This window comes from Branchiostoma lanceolatum, chromosome 8 (genome assembly GCF_035083965.1).
Source record: "Branchiostoma lanceolatum isolate klBraLanc5 chromosome 8, klBraLanc5.hap2, whole genome shotgun sequence".
In the NCBI taxonomy this organism is placed as follows: domain Eukaryota; kingdom Metazoa; phylum Chordata; class Leptocardii; order Amphioxiformes; family Branchiostomatidae; genus Branchiostoma; species Branchiostoma lanceolatum.
The window spans coordinates 13,606,372-13,627,614 of NC_089729.1; the positions used below are offsets into that span (position 1 = coordinate 13,606,372).

General features: G+C 39.0%; 1 protein-coding gene across 14 annotated transcripts in view; it reads left to right on the forward strand.

Annotated features, from left to right (window-relative positions):
* The window catches only part of LOC136440259 (RNA binding protein fox-1 homolog 3-like), a 42,877-nt gene that overhangs the window by 6,354 nt on the left and 15,280 nt on the right, over positions 1 to 21,243 (forward strand). For 2 of the 14 annotated variants that reach the window (XM_066436187.1, XM_066436188.1), the window contains exon 1: positions 13,596 to 13,726. The exons of 8 other annotated variants lie outside the window; for them this stretch is intronic. Coding sequence is in view for 3 of the 6 variants with exons in the window: in XM_066436180.1 (XP_066292277.1) it covers positions 8,628 to 8,798 (171 nt within the window). In the remaining 3 variants the exon portion in view is untranslated. Of the gene's footprint in view, positions 1 to 8,548; positions 8,799 to 13,594; positions 13,727 to 17,232; positions 17,358 to 21,243 lie in introns of those variants that run through there. 4 more of the 14 variants (XM_066436180.1, XM_066436186.1, XM_066436184.1 and 1 more) reach the window with 4 other exon arrangements.

Genomic DNA, 21,243 nt, shown 5'->3' on the forward strand with positions numbered 1-21,243 from the left:
GTGCAGGGGGTGTAACAGGGCAGTGAGACTGACTAACCCTAAACACTGGTGCAAACTGACAGCAGAGGGCTGGTACAATTCAACTGTTCGTTTGTGGGAACTCTAACGACCTCGTTTGATGCCTGTATGACAATTATGCAGATTATGACCACCGAAAGGGGTTTGGATGTTAATTTTTCTGTTGGAAGTTGTGAAATGAAAATAAATCTGGTTCCAACTGAAAGAGGTCAAAACATGGTTTCTATACTTTTTTCTGGAGTAGGGCCAGAAATGCTTTTTAGTTGGGGGCATGGCTTAGCCTGAGTGTGATCCTTGTTAGTTCCAGGGCTGCCATACTCCCCCTTCACCAGCTTTGAATTTGTCTCCGTCCCACTCATTGCTTAAAAGCCTATGTTGTTAATTTACGTTGTTAAATATGTAATTTTCAGGTTACGAGGTTTGAAAATAGATTTTATCAAACTATGTCATTGAGTTCAGATTAGTTGGACGGCGTAAGTGCATTTTATTTCAAACAAATTTCTGTCCCGGGACAGAGGGACGGGGCTTGGAGACAGTTCATGTTGGGGGTTATAATGGGTATTTCAGAAAAACTAATTTTGATATAAATACATGCATATTGTCCAAAACCAGTTATGTTAAATACTCATCCTCTGTGTCTCTCCATGATCATTTGTAGAAATGCTAATGACTAATGTTATCTAACTAGTTATCTAACCGACTGGCTTTTCAAAGAGTCCTCTAGCTGACTTTGCAATTTTCCCACCAAACATCTGCTTGGAGAATAGGTCCCAACTGCTCAAAGCTCATGTCTAACATGTTGCAGTGATGGGACATGTGCTGTAAACAGTTTCCTCGAAAACCCCCTATCAAACAACAAACTTACCCAGTCCCAATACAAACTGAACCTAAGTGCCATAGAGAGGTCAGTGTGTTTTAGCAGGTCGTGCTATGGGTGTCAGGTTTTTTTTTTGTACAGTAAATCTTTCAATATTTTCGGTGGTTTTTATTTTTGCAGTTATCTCCCTACCATGCGTAAAGGTTTGATTAGATTTGAAAATTCATCGTCATTTCGTATGGAAAACAAAGAATTAATAAAACTGGATTAACCTTTGTCACGGTCCTACATGTATTTAGCACAAGGTCCCAGTATCCAACACTATCTTGCAGTGTTTGAACTCTTTCTATCCAACTCATTCTCAAATTTCAATATTTTTTACAGTCTTCTCACTCATCAAATTCAAAATGTAAGCCAAGCATCAAAATGTCCAACAGTACCCAAAGCATAACATCTTTTTACTTCACTACTTGTATACCCACACTCTCAGTAACTAGAAAGAATTTCAGAATTCACACTGAACTCTCAATGGTCATACATTTTCTAATTTGTAGCGTAAGAAACCCCATATTTACTGACTAAGCTTGAAATTGATGTGTACTTTGGTGTTGTCTACTGCTGTGGCTGTGATTGGTCAATGTTGTCACATGACTCTTGCCCTTGAAGCCAAGCGTTCTAATTGGTGGTTCAGGAGCTGCACATCTCCCCCATATAGACTAGTCTCTGTTGTCTTGTCAATTCCTGGTTGAGAAGTTCACCCTTAATTAATGACCAGACACTAGTTAGTCAAGATGGCGCCTGTTTTAACGATTTGTTATTGTAACATTTTGACTACTGGTTTATTCAACAATTCAAGGCCTGTAAGAAAAATTGACAAAAGAGCCTTGTGCCAAAACAGCATGTCCCAAATTTGAACCAGATCCAACTTTTCGAAACCACATTCTGTAAATCTTGATATGTTAGCAGTAATGTTGATAATTTTTACAGTGAAATTATGCATGTCCACTGTGTTGCTGTTGTTCAACTTCAAACTTAAAAACATTTGAAGCCTCCTATCCCCTTTGACCTTGAAATTAAGTCCCAGCAAAGATAAGTGAATTTACACTGAATTTCAGTGTACATTGCTTGTTTCCCTACATTCTGGTTGAATACAGCTAAATGTGAACTTGGTTCTAAGCCAAGGGATCTCCAAAGGAAATTTGCTTCAGTCTTTCCCTTCCTGATCTACTATACATCCTGTATATTCCTGTATTTTCATGGGTTCTTAAAATTTTGCGGTAGAAGGGGGCCAGAGGTTTGCAGCGTTTTAAGTTCGCGTTTTGAAACAAATCAGTGGTACATTAGTAATACAGGACTCAAAAGTAATTTTGGGAATAGGTGCACTGGTGCACCTAGCCTTTTGATTTAGGTGCACAGAAAGAATTTTTTGTATATAACATAAGATATAGTAGAATGTCGCGAAATGCAACTACAAACCCTACTGCCTCAATCTGTAATTTTATAGCCTCCTTCTAACGAAGTAGATGTAGGTCACCATGAAAAACTTGTCAAGATTAACAGCAGATCACAAAATTGATAACTTAGAAAATCACCATGACTTACAAGTTGGTCGAGACATATGTATGGCCCTGGGTTAAGATTAAACAAAGGAAATGCGTCTTCGCGGTAAATGCCTGTAAAAGGATAGATGACTTCCCATGTATACGGCAGACTTCATCCCCTCCTAGACATCTAATCCTTGTCCTACATGTCACAGACTGCTGCACATATAAGGGTGTGGAGTGACTTGTAGCAGAACGCAGAGTACATTAATGTGTGTACTGAAGACACGCCAATGTAATTTGTTGCTTCTCGGATTTGGAGAAGATAACGCCAGATCGAAAGGTCAACATGACTATAAAGAATCTGAGGGGAAAGTCTGTACGTTCGCACATGCAGTTTCTGGGAGTGAATTTTTCGCAGGGACTTGATTTTTCTTTAGGAGGTGAATGGAGTTTTTGCAGCATTTTCAGTTTGTGTTGGCTTTATTTTTTAGGCTGTGAAATCATGACACTACGAATATACATTGTGTCATGATTTCGCAGCCTGTAGTGTCATGATTTCGTAGCCTAAAAAATAAAGCCAAGTGCAAACGTTAAGCAAGCAAGCGAACGTTTTAGATTCCAGCTTTCTTCCCAGCCTGCGGTTTTCTATATTGTCCTCTTGCTTGATATGGTATATTTTAATTGTCATAACAGCTGGAACAAATCAAACGCGTGGGCATGGTTCAAGGTCAAGGGGTTACATTCGTCATTTCAGATGGTGACATAAAGCTGGCAATGGGGGAGCTTCAGGTGTCAGATCCCTGCACTTAAAAGAATTCTACATACTTATCAAGAAGAGTAGTTGATGTAGTTATTACCTGGGCTAGGGAGAGACAGCGTAGTTAGACTAGTTAAAAAGGCTGTAGTGTTACCCAGGCTAGGGAAAGGGTACATCATTTGAAATGTGGAGAACTTGTTCATATGAAACAATCTGCCAACCTTCAAAGATGGCAGCCTTACAAGAATGACTTAACAGTAGCCGTAGGCTTTAGATCTAGTAATTGTTTATATTATCATATCCAGTATTTATGTAGGAAATAACTAAAGATTCTAATGTTTATTGATAGAAATCATTGACATACACAAAAAGGTAACCGGAAATCCATGTCATGTATTGTAAATCTTGAAATGTTTGTGGTGGTTTAATTTTACCAGTGACCTATCCCATGACAAAGGCCAGTTTCAAAGGGAATATGTGTTTCCATTGTATTAGATACTATTGATATACAGAATTGTTACCTTCGCCGAGAAGGTTATGCAGAGGGTAGCGTTTGTATGTTTGTAGTGGCACAGGATAACTCGAGAATGCCTTGATGGATTGTCTTGATATTTGGTATGTTGGTAGGTTTTGATGAGACCTAAAAACGATTAGATTTTGGGCCCCCTAGCGGCTTCTTACGGTACTGCAGCGGAACTTCCTGTTTTGATATCTCGTGTTCTGGACATGCTATCGAACTTATTTTTGAGTGGTAGATAGATCTTTGGACAGAGAGTAAGTGGTGTGGGTTTGGGCCCCCTAGCGGCTTTTTTGGAACTGCAGGAGCAGGTTTTGCGTCTGACTTTGAAAGGGAATAACTCAAGAAGGGCTTGATGGATGGTAATGATTTTTGGTAGGTAGATAGCTTGAGTGATGATGTACATAATTAGACACTTCTTATGCAAATCAGTATCTAATTTGCATAATTAATGAGGAAAGTTTATACATCCGCCAAATTCCATGATAGGACTCTGAAACATGTGACATATGTGACTGAGGAAGAGAGAAATATTACTTGATATGAACTATGCAAATGAAGACCTCATTTGCATAATTAATGAGAAAATACTATAACATGATGGCCTTGATGGATGGTCATGATTTTTGGTATGTGGATAGCTTGTGTGATGCTTAGTATGATCGGACGATAATTATGCAAATCAGATTCTAATTTGCATAATTAATGAGGCAACTTTAAAAATCCGCTTTGTTCCATGATATGACAATTCAAATTGTAACTGAGGAAGAGAGGACTGTTGATAGATAGAAAATATGCAAATGTGGGCCTTATTTGCATACTTAATGAGTAACTTCTATTATTCCACACTGGCAAAAGACGGCAATTTCATATATTTAATCCTTTTTTGTGGCATCGGGACGTTATGTGAATGTGAACATCGTTGAATCAAATTATGCTAATAAGGGCCTCCTTTGCATAGTTGATTATAAATTTGTTAAGCTCATGCTTTGGAAATTTTATTTTAAGACAATCAACTGGTATGATTTATGATTGATGAGAAACACTCCTAATACGTCAGTCATAAAGGTTAAAATCATTTGGCGAAGGTATGAGGTCGTGGAACTCTAGTTTCAACTGCAACTGCAACACAGTGAAAAATCTCCTTGTCTCTCCTTTTGCAAAATTAACTCCCTGCACGAATGAGTGAATTTACCATTATTTTTCATCAAAGCACAGAACATACAATACCTCAGAATGTTTATGTTAGTTAGAATTTATGACCTTAAAAAGAACAATGTTACTTACGGCACAAATATCTCTACACTAGTGAGATAGGTGCTATGACATACATGTATATACAAGGTAAAACCTATTTCTTAGAACATCAAAAGAGTCCCAGTACTTTTCCTGTTGAGGTCATTCTAAATTGCGTAGTTGCCAAAATGTGGTCCTCATTACTGCAAGCAGCCCAAATTTGGGCAACAACAACTTGCCTAACCCCCACACCACTGTCAGTCTGGAGTTCTTGCCTAACTCTGTATATCCTAATCATAATGGGATGGGTGGGTGATGGTACATGTACATGTATGCCCTGCCCTCTGCCTAACTAGATATGTTTGATTTCCCTTTAGTGGGCCCCCTTAGCCTGTTATCCTATATGCTAGTTTTGGTGCATTCCTCCAATACTGTAGCTTCCCTGGCAAAATAATGTAAATCTTGAAATGCTTACAGTGTGTTTTTGTGGTCTCCAACATGAAAATCAATGAATTTACGGTAGAAATGACTGGCATATTAGTATTCGCCTAAAATGTGGGCCAGAGTTCTGATTGGCTCCTAGTCACATGGTCCTCGAAACAGCATGGTAACGGGGTTCGAACAAGCATTCGGAAATTTCATGCCCGTTAGACATTACGCTGCTTCTGAGAAATATTAGACTCCCGAAATAATGAATGAAGTTGGGATGGATTCCAGGCTACTTTTGTTTGACTAATAGTAATAAGAATTACAGATACAATTGTCCACTGATGTGAATGAGCTCTTGTGTTCATTATTGTATTGTCATGTCATATGAGGTCACACCCATTTGACAGTCTCTAATTGGATTGGTTCAGGGCTGAATGGGTGTGGTCTGGAATCACCTGACGATAGAGTGTTTTTGCTCATTTTCCATATCATTAAAGATAGCAGATGCTGACCACCATGATAGTGTCCTTGATTTGCATTTCAATGGACTGTAGCTCAAGTGTACACAGTGTAAGATTTTACCAGTACTCATCCTTCTGGTATCGCTTCAATAAGCTAGACACACTTAATTGAGGATACAGTGGAGAGGGTTGGAAGATCTCTCTATGTCCGAAAACGCTTGAGCTACAATTCACCGAAATGCAAATTTATTAATTTTTGTAGCTGTGTCTGTCTCCATATTGGTGTCCATTGTAGCTCTGCCAACTGTAAATTTAGTTAACTTTTGCTGTGGTTTTATTTCATGGTAAAAGTGACAAGAAAGATTTTGCAGTATATTAACAGTTGAAGATATTTTGTAGTACAACAGTAAAACATAATAAATGCATATTTGCTGTGTTATGAATTCGTGGTAGAGAGGTCACGGCAAAGATAAAACCACAGCAATGGTTTCAGGGTTTGCAGTAGTTCTTTCCTCCTTGCTTGCAGTTTGACATCTGGAAACCATTACACAGTATGCTTGGCATAGGGGGCCCCAGTCTATCTTCAACTGTGTTCTCAAGTTCAAAATGTCACCTTTAATCCTCTTTCAGTACCATGTTTGCCATTGGACTTGGAGCCAAAATCCGAAAACCTACATGTATATCTGTATCATAGTATGGTTGAGTAGTACTATTTTAACCTGCAGCATGCTAAGGTAGCCTACAGTACTACTACTAGCCGTAGGCAGTAGGGAGAAGGTTAAAGGGTATTGTTCTAATACCCAAACATGTATCTTTTTCCTTCATATGATGGTAGTTTGAGTGTCTTTGTATGATTGTGTGTGTGTGTGTGTGTGTGTGTGTGTCTGTGTGTGTGTGTATGTGTTGTATAAGAAAATGGGTACAATATGGGATCTTTAATTGCAGGGGTATGGCACCTTCAGATTTGTGTCCACTTTTCCACTGCTATCAAATGAAGACACAACAAACAATATTTTTCCTCAAATAGTTCTGCTAATCAGTATATCCAGTACTGTTAATCTTGAAATGTTTTTGGAAATTTTGTTTTATCTTTGTGGTGACCTCTCCACTGCAAAATCATGATTCTGCCAGTATGCTTTTCCATTTCATTACTACTGCACTACAGAATTGTTTCAACTGCGAACTTAAAACGCAGCGAAAACCTCTCACTGTGAAATTAAATCCTATAAAAAAATAATGGATTGACAGCATCTTTTAATGTTACAGTCAGAGGTCAGTTGAAAGCTAGCTAGAGAAGTTGCTAAAGGTATGTTTGTGAGGACCCCTGGCCTCTCCTGTTATCAACCCCTAAGCACAAGTGGTGTCCATTGCGCTAGTGCCTGTTTGCAAGCCATAAAAGCAGTCATCATGTATTCAAAGTGAAGCGTAATGCCTTTTCGATGACCGATAGTGCACTGTGGCTTGTTAGTACTCGCGTTTTTGGCCAAAACACGTTGGGAGGTGTGGTGAACTCTTGTCGAAAATCGTGAAAGGCTCTCAAACATTAAACACGGAATTGAAGGCTGAACATCCCCTTTGTTATATTTGTGACCAGTTCACTGGTATTGATGTGTTGGTATACCATGATTAGACTGCAAATTCGTGGACATATGGTGTGGGATCGGGAGCGCAATAGAACAGAAAAATCAATCCATCAATATGCAGTTCATTTAGTTTTTAGCAGGTTGGAGTTGAAAATTAGGTCAATTTGTCTATTGGTTTCATTGCACAGAAATTCTACAATCCTTGGTTGAATGACTAAAGAAATCACAAAGGAGGGAGAAATTAATGTGTCCTTTGTTGTGAGGAATTAACTGTATTGTATGCTATAACTAGAATAAACTGCTCGATATCTGGGCCAATCAGTTAACGGTATATAGATTTTGCCAGTAATTGTATTCAAATGAAGCAGAAAGCGATAACTGAATCCCTACATCATGGTAAGAAAGGAAGGCTGTGGTTGGTTGATGATCCTTGAAGAAACATGGACGCTGAAAATACAAACATGGCATGTTCAAGGAGAACATGTCTTGGATACATTTGCAACTACGACCTCTTTGTACCTTTGCATGCCAACGGTTTATTATCATTTCAAAGGTTCTTCGGTAGCATACTTGTTAAGTGGATGTTTAAAATTGCACAAAAACAGTGGTTCGCCAAAAGCTATACAGATTGATTTCTCAAAAAATCTTAGTAACAACCACTGTGATCTCAAAAATTTCCATGAGTTCTGTTCTATCGGAATCTGTCAAACGTTCAGTTTGAAACGTCTACCCTGCGAGTCTGGGTATTTACAAATGATGCTGGTTCTCCTCAGTTTTGACAGCAGATTGGGTACAGATGTATTCATAACCAACCTAGGTCACCTCTTGTTACTATAAGAATCCTTGAGAAACCCACAGAAAGAATTGGCCAGAGCAAACTAGAGATTTTGTGCATCATTTTCAAGTCCAGGGTTCTTTGTTTTTAAGTGTTGTTGGTCTGTAACTCCCTTGTTTCCTGTGTGATAGTGACTACAGCTGGAGATGCCAGCTTTATCTTATCCTTCGCTTATTAACCAATGGCTTGGGGGCTAGTTCCTTCTCTAGAGTACGATGTGGCAGGCTGATAAAGACTGCATTCCGAGCCCCTCAGAAGGCCATATAAGGTCCAGGCATGGAGGCATTGTACTTCTCCCAAGAGCTCTTAATATGTTGTTAAGCAGTTGTCTTTTAGCTCTTGCCGTGTGGTGGTGGTGTGCGTAGGAAAGCCGTCTCTCTTCTTGACAACGGTTGCGTAGCAAGCGTTCGTTTTGGGTCCGCAGACGGGAATGAACACCGGTAACCAGCTTTCACAACTAGCCATGTTTCGAATTATCTGGCCGCAGTGGAAGTGGCCCCTGCCTCTACCACTAGAGCAAGGATCTGGGCAGCTTAACTCGGCACTTAGCTGGCCTACCCTCCCGCTTACGCCGTCGTCAGCCGCCGCCGCTGGGAGAGACGTGAGTAGTCCCTTTGCCGTACCAACAGTCAAGGCTATGCGTCCGTCCCGTATTTTAAGCATGGTCTCATTCGATCAACCAATACCTTCATGTCTACAGACAGTGTTTAGACGGTTGTGTGAGTTAATGCCACTTCACTCGAATGCTGTCGAGATTGCTCTGAAAGGTTTTCAGACTAGCTTCCCAGTAACGTTTCTTGTCGGCCGTTTCTTTTGCATGTCCTTTCCTATTAATGCCGCCGGTTAGAAACGTACGGCAAGGTTGCACATTGTAGGCCTTTGAATGTTGAAAGCTATCAATTTATTGGCTGGTGGGAGAGTCATGGATTATCATATTCATAACCATTCTTGTAGAACATGGTTGTATAAAACTCAAAGCCAAGTACATAATGGGAAATGTTTTGATGCAACATAAAGTACAACATTTATGGAGCAAACCATCATTCAAACCTAAGAAGAGTTGATTGGTTGTTTTGAGATGTTTGAATGTTTGTTGACTGACGGACACAACCGTTGGGACCATACGCGCGTTTGCGAACATGTTATCTTGTAAGGAATACTTGTAAGTGTTTGATAATCTGGGAAACATGCTATGCTATTTATGTCCATTGGTGAAAACATATCCCCAGAATGTACACAGTGTGTGTTGTTACTTGCAGCACCAATGTTTGTACGTTTGTGTGTTGTTCATGTGTTTGTCAAAGCTAGCAAAAGGGTAGCTTCTTCTTGCACCTCAAATTAGATTTAAAGCTGCTGTATGCATGTGCACTTTTGAAAAAAAAAAGAGCTCTATACAAGGCTTTACAGTGTATTCCTACCTCCAACATGTCAAAAATGAAGACAAGTTGATTTCAGGTATGGCATGTGTATTTGTGATATCAAATTCTTATGTTGCAAGTTGTAGCCATTTCAATTTTTCTAATTCCCAGAGTCGGGCCTACTTTGGGATTCCAAGGACATAACCTACCCCGGGCAAGAGAATCCCTCTCCCTCTCCTTCCCAGGGTTAACACACATCATGTGACCCAAACCCAGTCACCTACATGTAATTTACCAAATGTGGTACTGTACTGTACATTCTTGGTTCAACTTCAGGGGTGAGTCATTTGTGACAAGTTGTCCCAACTTTGGCACCCTTGCTAGATCTCGGTGATCTTTGGTCGTCCTTTTGTAACAACAGAGAGGTCGACTATGTTTGGCCTCTTAGATTCCTGTCAGAAAACAACAGCAGATACCATTACTCTTCATATACAGTACTGTAAGTTCACTCTTAGAGCATTATAGAATTAGAAACTGGTCTGAGTGGAAAAGACCTGACAGAAATGATGTGTAACCGAGAATACTGGAAGCAAAACTTTGTAAACGCTTCAACTCGGTAGAGTATGATTATGTATGTAAGTTCACTCTAAGTTTGTGGGACAATAAGGCGGCATAATGTGGTGAAAATCAAGAGTTTGCGGTATCTTTAAGTTTTTAGTTGAAACAACCATAGTAACAAAATAGAACATAACATACTGTAAAAAATTCAAAGTTTACAGTATGCCTCTTCAAAAGCTTGGGATGTGGTTACAATGTTATATATGTTTGTTTGTTTGTAAATTGCATACCTGGTAAACCACATCATAGCGTAACACATCAGGAGTGCAAGCTGCATATCCGGACAGATTTATTTGATCCACTCATGCAGGGAAGGACCCCTACTCTTTTCGATAAGTGTGGTGTTTTTTTTTTATGTTCTGAAGGTTTGGCTCTCAAATGCGGGACCTCCTATCCGAGGGATGTCCCTAGCTGAAGCTAGGTTCTTATTTTCACCTGAATGAAGTTAGGAAATTCGTGTTAAATGCCTTTCTCAAGAGCACAAAGTCAACGGGGCATGTTGGGATTCAAACCCAGGATCTCTGTGTTCTTGGCCAAACACCCTGCCATTATGCCACTGTAAGGCCATGTTTGGATGAGGCCTGCTCTTTAGGCCGCACCATCTTCGTTCCTTGGTTCTTGGAGTCAGAAACATAACGGTGAATTTTGAAGATCAACATGAAAACAGAGTCTGTACCTTGGTTCCCATATAATCAGATACAAGTTTCCTCTTGTAGTTGTAGCCTTCTGTTTTTGCTGTGTCCTCTTGTTGAATTTTTACTTCAAAGTGTATGACTATGATAAGCCTGAGAACTCTAGAAATATATTGATATTTCCTTAGCTTTAGGGACAGGGCTGGACATGGTAAATGGCTGGGAATACAGCCAGAAGATACTGAAGAGGGCAGGCATTACATCATCATCATGCAATGACCTATCAGGTCAAGAACAGGCGAATACTAATGTCATTCCTCCGGCATTACAGTTACACAGACGCAAGAGGGTGGGGGCGTGCAAGAGCCTATGATGTTATAACACACCCTACATTGCCAAGTCCAATGGTGAATCATCTAACTTAATACTGGCACTGGAGTAGACTGTACATTGTACAGCGAAATTGAAAAGAAGACTTTTCTGAGTTTGAAATTATTTTGGTATAACTTACTATATAAGATTTTAAAATTTTTAGATCTACATAGGCCCTTTATCTTTTCTTGTCAGCAATTTTTTAAAAAGAAAAAAGCTAACTATAGTAAAAACTGTCCGAGAAGACCACTCAGGAGGCTGATAAAATCTGTTCATGTGGACATGTGGTCACCATATACAGGATTCTCTTAATCAGTTAATGCTTACATCAATAGGAAAAATTATCTAAGGGACTGCCAAAAAGCGGTCACATTGGGCAGGTGGTCCTTATGTAGAGGTGGTTACTTGTACAGAATTTGTTATTAACTTATTTGGCATACAAAGTCAAGCAAATGTTGGTAAATTGCATTAAAGATGGACAAAAAAATAAACCATTTGTAATCTTATAACTGAAGATATGATGCAGGCTCTGTTCTGTAAGTGTAATCTAATGTAATATTGCAGATCAAGGTAAATTTTTACCCAAGGGAGGGGGGTCAAGATGCTAAAACTAAAGATTGATAAACATATTTCCACATACATGCTGCCCAGATTATTTTCTATATCATCCCAAGATTTACTAATTTCACAATTTTGGGGGAATAGAACATGTGCATATTGTATTGTTAGGGTATTCAAGGGTTTATCATAACATCGCAGCTGTCTTATGCAGCTGCTCTCTTGTTCCAACTCTGTGTCAAGTTACAGGAAGGTATACCTGATGTTTCTTCCTACCGTAAATATTGAAAAGTTTGCAGTGCTTTTGTTTTTACAGTGACATCTAGAAATATGTGTTTCCATTGTATTACTATATAGTATAAACTGTGCTACAGAATTGTTTTTATCCTGAACTTAAAACTCCCCCCCCCCCCCTCTATTGCAAAATTAAGTCCCAGCACAAATAAAACAATGTATAGTACCTATAAATTTTGTGGAATCTATTAGAAAGGAAAGAATTGAAGATGGTAAATATAAGTCATTTGCCATTTTTGCTAGCTTCACATGGCACACCCAAAAATGATTTGGTTCAGGGAAAGTTCGAGCCGTGTGCGCTTGTGCAGAAAATACACATCGAGCCTTAGAAATGCACACCTGCATCTAAATCGTTTAATGTTGGGTCATTAATTTTATTACAGCAGCGGTACACAGACCTTTTTCTACCGAGTGACCTTTAATAACCTTTGTGGCAGCACTTTGGTTAGGTTGTAAAGAACTCCATTAGAAAAGAGCATACAGTGTATCAGAAAGTATAGCCCTTGGCTAGATCGGTCAGTGGTAACGCCTGCTGGCTGAAGAGGTTAGGGGTTCGAATCCCAGACTTGCACACTACTAGAGCTGGAGGGGACTGCAATTTTGCGATCAGATGGTCTTCTCTAGAAAGTCCTTACAAAAAAATTCTTCAATCAAAGATTCCATCGCACTTGTGGAGAAGAGAAGGGATCATCCCGTATGCTCAAGCCAAATTCCTATGGACATAACAGTCATATGCCCTCTTCCCTACCACTCAGTATCATACCATAAATTCATGTAGTTTTTGTGGTGACATAATTCCTGGTAGGACGAGAAAGGAGTGTTTTAAGTTTACAGTTGAAACAATTCTGTAGTAATGCAATGGAAGCATGTATTGCCAAGGTCATAATTTCAGTAGAAAGGTCACCAAGGAATAAAGCCTCAGCAAACGTTTCAAGATTTACAGTATTTAAAAAAAGAAAAGACTTGAGAAAAAGAGGTCAGTATTACAGTAGGAACCAAGCACCTACACTTATGAAATAGTTATTCCAGACATTTTAAGCCCTTACTTTAAGCATTCTTGTACTTTAAATACTGCATTCTTTCTCTAAGACAATGTCATATATTCACCCTGTTAGGAAAGGATAAGTGGGACAAGAATAGAATAAAGACCTACATATATATCCATGTTCCCTGTTCTCTATGTAATATACAGGTATATATATAGAAATTAACCAATACCTCAATAGCTAGCTTTATAAAGCTTGACAGGAAATACAAGTACAGTAGAATGATTTGATACAGAAATGTCAAATGTCTTTTTTTCTTTACTGAAATTATTCGTACCTTCACCCCCCCCACCCCATGATGCGTAAGTTTGTTTCTCTCTTGTTTATGTAGCTGCTGTGCATTCTTTTCCATAATGACAGTAAAGGCCTGCTGCAGTATTTGGCTCATGTGCATTAGATTTCGTGCTCTCAGCATGTTTGGGTGGAGGGGCATGTATGATGTAGGGAAGAGACCAAAAACAGCCACATGGGGGAAGACAAGATGGCAAATCAATCAGTTCCCACCAATCAGGGCTCACAGTTTGAACCCTCTAACCAATGGCGGCACAGATGCTAAAATGGCCACAGAGGTCAGCTGTTGGGTCCTTTGATAGTTGCCAAGTCCAGTGACATTGACTTGAGAGCTGTGAAGGACTGTCATTTTTTTCTGAGGTGAGCCATTCTCGACCCTAAATTTCTCTCAATTTATCTCTAAAAACTGGAAATTTTACAAGAATGATTTCCGTTTGCTTCTGTCGGTTTCTTAGATCCTAGCGCTGGTAAAGCCATTGTAAAATAGATTGGTTTTAAAGCTGTTTTGTACAGCACCATATGCATGCATAGGCTTGTAGTTGTACGCATGTGCTGAAGAATTTTGCTACGACATAAGTCATGGTATGTAGGACATCAATGCAATATGAACTAAGCTTTGAAAATCTAGAGCTCTGTTTGTTTTGCAAACTTATGGATGTTATATAACATTGTGAGAGCATCTTTGCTTTGATTCCATATCACATGTAACAGAATGTATGTTATCATATGGGCTGTAGTATGTCTATGTAACCTCCTTGGTTACTCTACTAGTATCATAGCCTTCCTAATCTTAGGACAAGGAAAACATGCATGCTTTTACATACAGGATATCACCCTGATTGAAAAGAAAACAGTGGCTCAGATTATCAAGCAACTTTGTTTTCTTTGACAACTTTCATATGTTTCACACATTTGGCTTTGTCATCCTGATAATCTTTTGTTTTAGAGGAAGGGGGGTGTACATCTACCCGTGTATCTGTTTCTCATGTATTTGTTTAGTCATTTGTATACAAGACAAAAAGCTTCAGGGTTCAATAATCATAATTGGTGTTGGATTGAGAGGTTAATTGGACCCTTATGTATGTTACTACATGGTACTGTAAATGCATTTAAATTCGCGTGGTTTTTATTTCTGCTAAGGCGAAAATACAATGTTCGCAGCAGTTTTAAGTTCATAGCAGCACTGTAGTCACATACTGCTGCAGTATTGGATGAAAATGTTTGTGGTGGCTTGTAGTTCCCATTGAAATGATCGCGGCGAAAACTGGGAATATAAAACTGCCGCAAACATTTCTACATTTACAGTATAGTGGCCAAACTGTCATGTCCATTAGGGTGGGGAGGGGGGTAGTTGTAAAAGATTGCCACTACTTTCTATGTGCAATGTGTTGAAGGGTAGGTATAAGATGATTATTTGTATCCAAAGGCGTCATTGTTGACACCATTTTGTCATCTTTGATTGTAACAAGGTGTGGATGGACTAATCCCCTTTTAAAGTGTGAAGTGCTATAACCTTTTCACATATATGCTTCAGTCTGCCTCAGGATTGGTCGCGTTAGACAGAATCAGTTCACAGTTCAGAGATGGATAGGTTTGAATTTTGTGTTGTGGCCTGGTGTTACTAGATACAAGGGAAGTAATTTTTTTGTAGTGGGCCTCCCTTGGTTTTTCCAGCTGTGTAGTTAGAGTGGGTATCCTTCTGGGACTCCAGTATAAATTCTTCCACAGCCCAAATCCCTTTTTGCTGGTCATCGTCATACAAATTTCTGAAATTTTATTATATAGTGACATTTCTATATCTTTAATCCACAATTCAATGGACTCTATGCAGCCCCTAGCCCCATTTAGATTGGAATTCAATAGCCTTTCAATGTTGTGATTATGCAGAAAGTATTTTATTTTCATTGCCAGAAGTTTTGAAACCTTGATTGACCATTGGCCATTGCGAATGGTTGACACTGAACAAGTCCTGCAATAAGAATTGCCCAAATTGTATAATCATACCGATAATTTTGTAATCATGAACCTATCTGATATGTAAGAATACCTAACGTTCAATTGATTTTATTGGAAGAACCCTCGACGCAACCATTAGGTGCTTCAGTCGACGAACATAAGAGTACATGTGCTTGGTAGAAAGTGGAAATGTGATGCTGTTGAAATAGAACTCTGTAGTACAGATAATATGCAGAAGCAAGTAAAGTGTTTCCTACTCTGTAGAGGCGTCTTGGGTTGACCTTTGAGTTTGACTGGGTCAATGCACTTAGCCATGCAATGATGTCCTGGGCTAAATTGGCCGTTTTGTATGCATGTGGCTGTTATGTACAACAACGTATGCAGAATCTTGAAAAGCACAGCAATACTAGCAGCTGAAACATTCGTAAGAGAAGACTGTCTATGTAAAGAAAAAATGTTATTACTTTCGTTTGAGAAGTATTTTGGGGAGTCCCTGAAATTTGGTACTTTTTTGTAACCCATTATGATTGCAACTTGTTAATATTACGCAATGAATGAAAAGCGATAAACGTCCTAAGACAGGATTATCTAAGATGAGTGATGATCAGTTGACTTAAGATCCTCTGCAGACGCCAATATCTTATGATGAGCTCATCATCTTGGGACGCTGCGTCCCTGGAGTCTGCAAATGGAATTGGGGATCAATCCAAATTTTCCATGGATCTATTATTAATGTAGCATATGGAAGATATCTGCCTCCAAAAAAGAGACATATTTTCCTATTGCCATTGGTTGATTTGTTGTTCACTATGATAACTGGAAGAGTTTCAAGTGTTTTTTGAAAATTTTTGTTTGTGAGTGGGATTTGGCTAAAAACACAAGCCGTAGCAAAGCAAAATTGCAGTACTAGCTACTTGAAAGAGCATCATGCTTCACCTCAATTGAGGATGACAAGAGAAGAAGGGCAAAGGAATGATAACTGTTTGGGCCCCCTGGTAAATTTCTTTCAAACTGCAATTTTAGATTACAAGTAGGTAAATTCTGTTAAAAAAACGTGTTGCTTTGGCATACAGTAGGTTTGTGCTTTCATACACAGTATTTTTTCTAGTTATAAATGTATGTTATGAGGCCATGGGGAGGTTTGCAGCTGACCCCTCAGCTGTTTTGGCACCTGTCCAGCTGCACCCTGGGGAACTGTGCACCTGCACCCATCACTCTTCCACGGCCCCATCTCCAAATACCACAGCCCTTTATTTGGACCTCCAGCATCCCTGAATGATTCCATGGCAACAGTAGTTCAACAGCCTTTATAAAAAGAGACACAGTTGTCACAATATACAATGTAGAACTGGATGGATAATGTTCTTATCTCAATAGAGCCACCAGAGAGTAAATAATAGATATTGATGAATTATGCAAATTGCGTAATTATTTTTCGGCATGTGTAGCGTTCAAAAGACGTGCCTCATGTAAAACTGTCGGTGCGCCATGAATAATTGATGATAATGACGGCGCAAAAAATGCTTCTAAAATCCCTCTCCTAAAACACAACCGCACGCGCGAGAAACGTTTGTATCGTGGTGGAAATATATGGAATATTTCAATCTAACATCTTTATGTAACGAAATTTTTGAGAAGAATTTTTGTATGGTCATTTTTTTCCCTGCTTGCATGTGTGTTGAACCGAAAGGCATGAAATGAGCAGTGTGTGTGTGGATGGCCCCCATTATGACACTCCATATTGATATTGCGTTTCTTGGGCACAATAGCAGCTGTCATGCCACATTCTTCTGCCCATTTCCATGCCCATTCTTCAACGCTGCCACTGCCCAATAGGCTTTGAATTATGAATGGACCCGGCCGTCCAATCCACCAATTAGGACGCAGGGAGCTCCATATAAGCTAGTTATATAGTCATTTGCTGCGAAATTACCTGGCTTTTGGCTGATGGCTTGTAATAGCGGTTCCTAATCTGGTCACAATTGTGGTAGCAAGGAAAGCAGCAAAGATGTGGGAGGAAGAGTGCATGGATGTGGTAAGTTGTTCTCTCCTTCTCGGTTGGCCTCGCGGAATTCTTAAGATTTGACGGCGAGGTAAAAGATATCATGTGACGTGGAAGGCTGCCGTGTTCGAGGAACTGTTGAGGAGAATTTGGGTAGGAATGGTTTCAAAGACCAAGTATTGATCCGTTTCGTGCCTCCCTGTGTTCCATACAAAACAGGCTTGGTAACCGTTAAAATTGCACATCATATCTTCTACTAGCATTTGGTTAAAAAAAGGAGGGGCAATGTGTAAAGCTTAAAATTAAATTCTGCCGTATGATTTTCAGAAATTTTAAAACAATTTTGTAGGCTGCATTCTCAAATAATATCCAGAATTGAAGATGATATCTTAGAAATATGAAATATTTTTAAGGCTTTGAAAAAGGAAACTGGTAACCAACCTTATAGGCTTATTTATGCAGCTGTTCAAAGGGATTTTATTTGAATACATGGAAGTACTCCCTCGATACAAATGTACAATAATGGCCTTGACTAGAGATTCCTTTATTTGGAAAGGTAGTGTGTGCCTTGTCGCAGCGCAATCATTTATTCTATTTAATATCAGGTGCGATGCAAAAAATACACAACCTTCTTTACCATTAGAATGTGGGAATAAGGTTTTGATGAGGTGGGTTTTGAATGGTGGTGTTGATATTGTCACATCGCAGTGTCTGGTAATCATCGAAGCAGGACAATTCCGGAATCATTAATACGGACGCCAGCAGATGGTTGTTACTGCTATTTCATTTTCCACTTAGGCTCTTTGCAGGGAATATCTTTATCTGGGAGATCTAAATCAAATTATCATCCTTTTTTCTGGGGGTGCTATGGTAGCCGGCTCTCCCGTTGCAGAATATTCCTGCCTCAAGTGTTGGCTGATTGAATTTTCCATTGTTTGGCCAGCGGGGCTGGCCAGTTGATTGGTTGTTCAATAATTAATGATCGGCGATCGACCGGCTTGAAAAGGAGTGGCTTGAAATGGAAATTCCTCTGCTTGGATGACCTGGGTTCCATCCACATAGGGGCCCGCCCACATGGTGATTTGATCCAGCAGAGCCAAAATGACGCTGAAGACATTTAGCACCTTTCCTCGAAAGGGAAGTGTTCTACGCCGCCGTTATAAGATTGCGTTTCAAACGAGCCTCCGTACCGTAATGTGCGGAAAAAAGAATCAATAATATATATCGGTGATTCGGTTACCGGCACAAACGCATGGTTGCTTTTATTCTCTTGCATTTTCCTGCTGCGAAAGAAATTGCTATTTACTTCAGAAAAACAAAACAACTTTTTGTTCCACTTTTTTTTTTTTGTTATCTCTAACATTTTGTGCTTCATTTAAAAAAAAACACACAAATACATTGAGTGTTGCTTATCATTTTATGGTTTAATATTTAGTTTCTTAATTTGTGGAATATCTAGTAGTGGTGAAGATGGTGGTATTTTCATTCTAAAAGACGGGTTTTGTTTTGTGTAACATCATAATCCCCTACAACACACCCTAGCATCTCCTGAGGGTGAAAGGGGACCTCCCCATATTGGCCTCCCCATTTCCCCACCATCCCCCATGAATGATAGGTTAAATTAGTGAAATTGAGGGAGAATCGCTGACTGTGCTATTGGACGTCAGGAGGGTTGTTCCCAACGAGAGGCGGTGGCGAGGGAGGGCGGTTCAAGCGGGTGTCTCGTCGCCAGCTCGTGCAACTTTCCCTTCCCCGAATCTATCCGTTTTACACGTTTTTTAGAGGCCTTGCGTAAGGAAACTCTATCGTAGCATCCACGCTCTCCTCATTACAATATTGGTAAATCTGCCACGCTTCCAAAATGAGGGATATTAGAGGTAACAGTGATGGATGCTGGCTTAATGTAATGGGTCCTCCAGGAGGGGGCTTAGTTTCCTGCTGGCCCCTCTACAATAGATTGGATTTTCTTCTTACCTAGGCCCACAGGACACAGAACAAATTTCCAGGATTTCAAGAGACTCCATGCCACAAGGAGATTTGAATATTTCTACAGACGAAATGAAAACTAGTCTGTATCACAGAACCTAGATATTGTAGGAAAAGTGGTATCTTTGTCTTATAAATACTGTCTCAGAAAAAGGAGTCAAACCCAATATGTTACAATTTAGACTAAACACATGCTTTACTGTTCTACAATATTTGTCCTTTTCATGTTACTTGAGAGCACGAATTTGCTATAAAGTTATTATGTTTAAATGTGATAACTCTCACAATGCAAAAATATATAAAAGATTGCTTTGATACTAGAAAAGATAGGATTGTAATAAGTGTTACAAATTTACTTATGTTTGCCTTTATTATTTAGCGAGTAGAATTTTATGATTTGTTTTGTATCTCTCTTTTATAGTTGATCATATGAAAGTCGCTGTACTTTTTGTTGCATTAATTATTCAGTAAGTCTTCTTCATGTAGCAGGGCAGTGTCAGGCTATTACAGCTGTTTAGGCTTTTGATTGGGTAGCTGTCCTTTTTTCTAGCAGCTGTGCATTTAGAATAACACAGTTTACACACTTGCACCTGCACTATAAATTCAGCACGCTCCAAATCACGTGCTAGGTTTATCGTCAGAAGCAACTCAATAGATATTGCCTAGGGGCTGGCACGGGATTTACAACAAGAATTACATCCCAATAGTTTATACTTGTGGGCATGATGTGAAATATTGGAAATCTACATTTTCCCAGGCAAAGCATTTTGAGATGGAGAAAACCGATAATAGGAACTTGACTGGCTCTCCTCAATTAACTGGAAAAGACACATACAGCCCACAATATTATAACTAGTGCCTGTGACACATTGACAAACTGTTATGTATTCGGGATATTAAACAATGCATTGACATTTAAAATGTGCATACACACAAAAAAGTCATAAAAAGCCTGTGATATTTTATAGAAGCTACAAAATGAAATGAAAATCAAATGTGAATTTGTCATATTTCCCAATACCTACGATATTGTGACAATATAGTTTCTCATTCTTTGGTTAAAGAATGTACATGTAGATAATTTTGTATTCGGAGAATTGTAGGTCTATTTCTATATCAAAACATCAAATACATACATATTGAATTATAAAGAAGCAACTAATACAGCTGTCAAACAAACAGGTGACAATGTTGATACGAGAGTTAATCTTGTCTACAGGAGCAGGTGTGTATGTGTAATGGTATTCAGTCGGACAGCAGGGAGAAATAGACCTCCAATTCCCATCAGTCCAAATTCTCTTCGGCCTCGCAAATTCAATTTGTGGGTTCTCCGATTTCTGAAAAAGATATTGATTGGAATATCAATTTGAAAATTGAGTCTCAGGTGGCCATTTTTTAACTTTTGGTTTAAGTTTTCTTTGCAGCCTTTTGTTTTCTTGTGTTCTGGCAAATTTTATTTTTGTATAATAAAAATGTACAAAAAAAATAGATGAAAACTTGTATGGCAAAAGATTTGCGTGTAAGGGAAAACGTAATTCTTTCAACACTAATGACAAGCTTGCTGCATGTGGGTATATTCCCAAAGGGAATTGTAGCACAATGCTTTAATTGTACAATGCTGTATAACCATTTATAAAGAAAAGATAACATCAGGTGACCTGTGTGTCCTTTCCCATGAACTAGATCAAGGATTGTGTCTTCTTTATCAGAAAATAGCACAGGGCTTTTTCTTTATAAAAATGTTTTGTTGTTATCGATTGAGGCCATGCCATTTAAATTTGTGGGTTCTGTGGTTTTAGAAAGATGATACTGAAATGGAATATCAATAAAATAACAGAGTCTGAGAGGAAAGTCTGTCTTATGAATATGGTTGTTGGATTCATTTTTCGTCCCAGGCTTCCAATGTTGATATTCTCTTCTTAATAATTTTTAC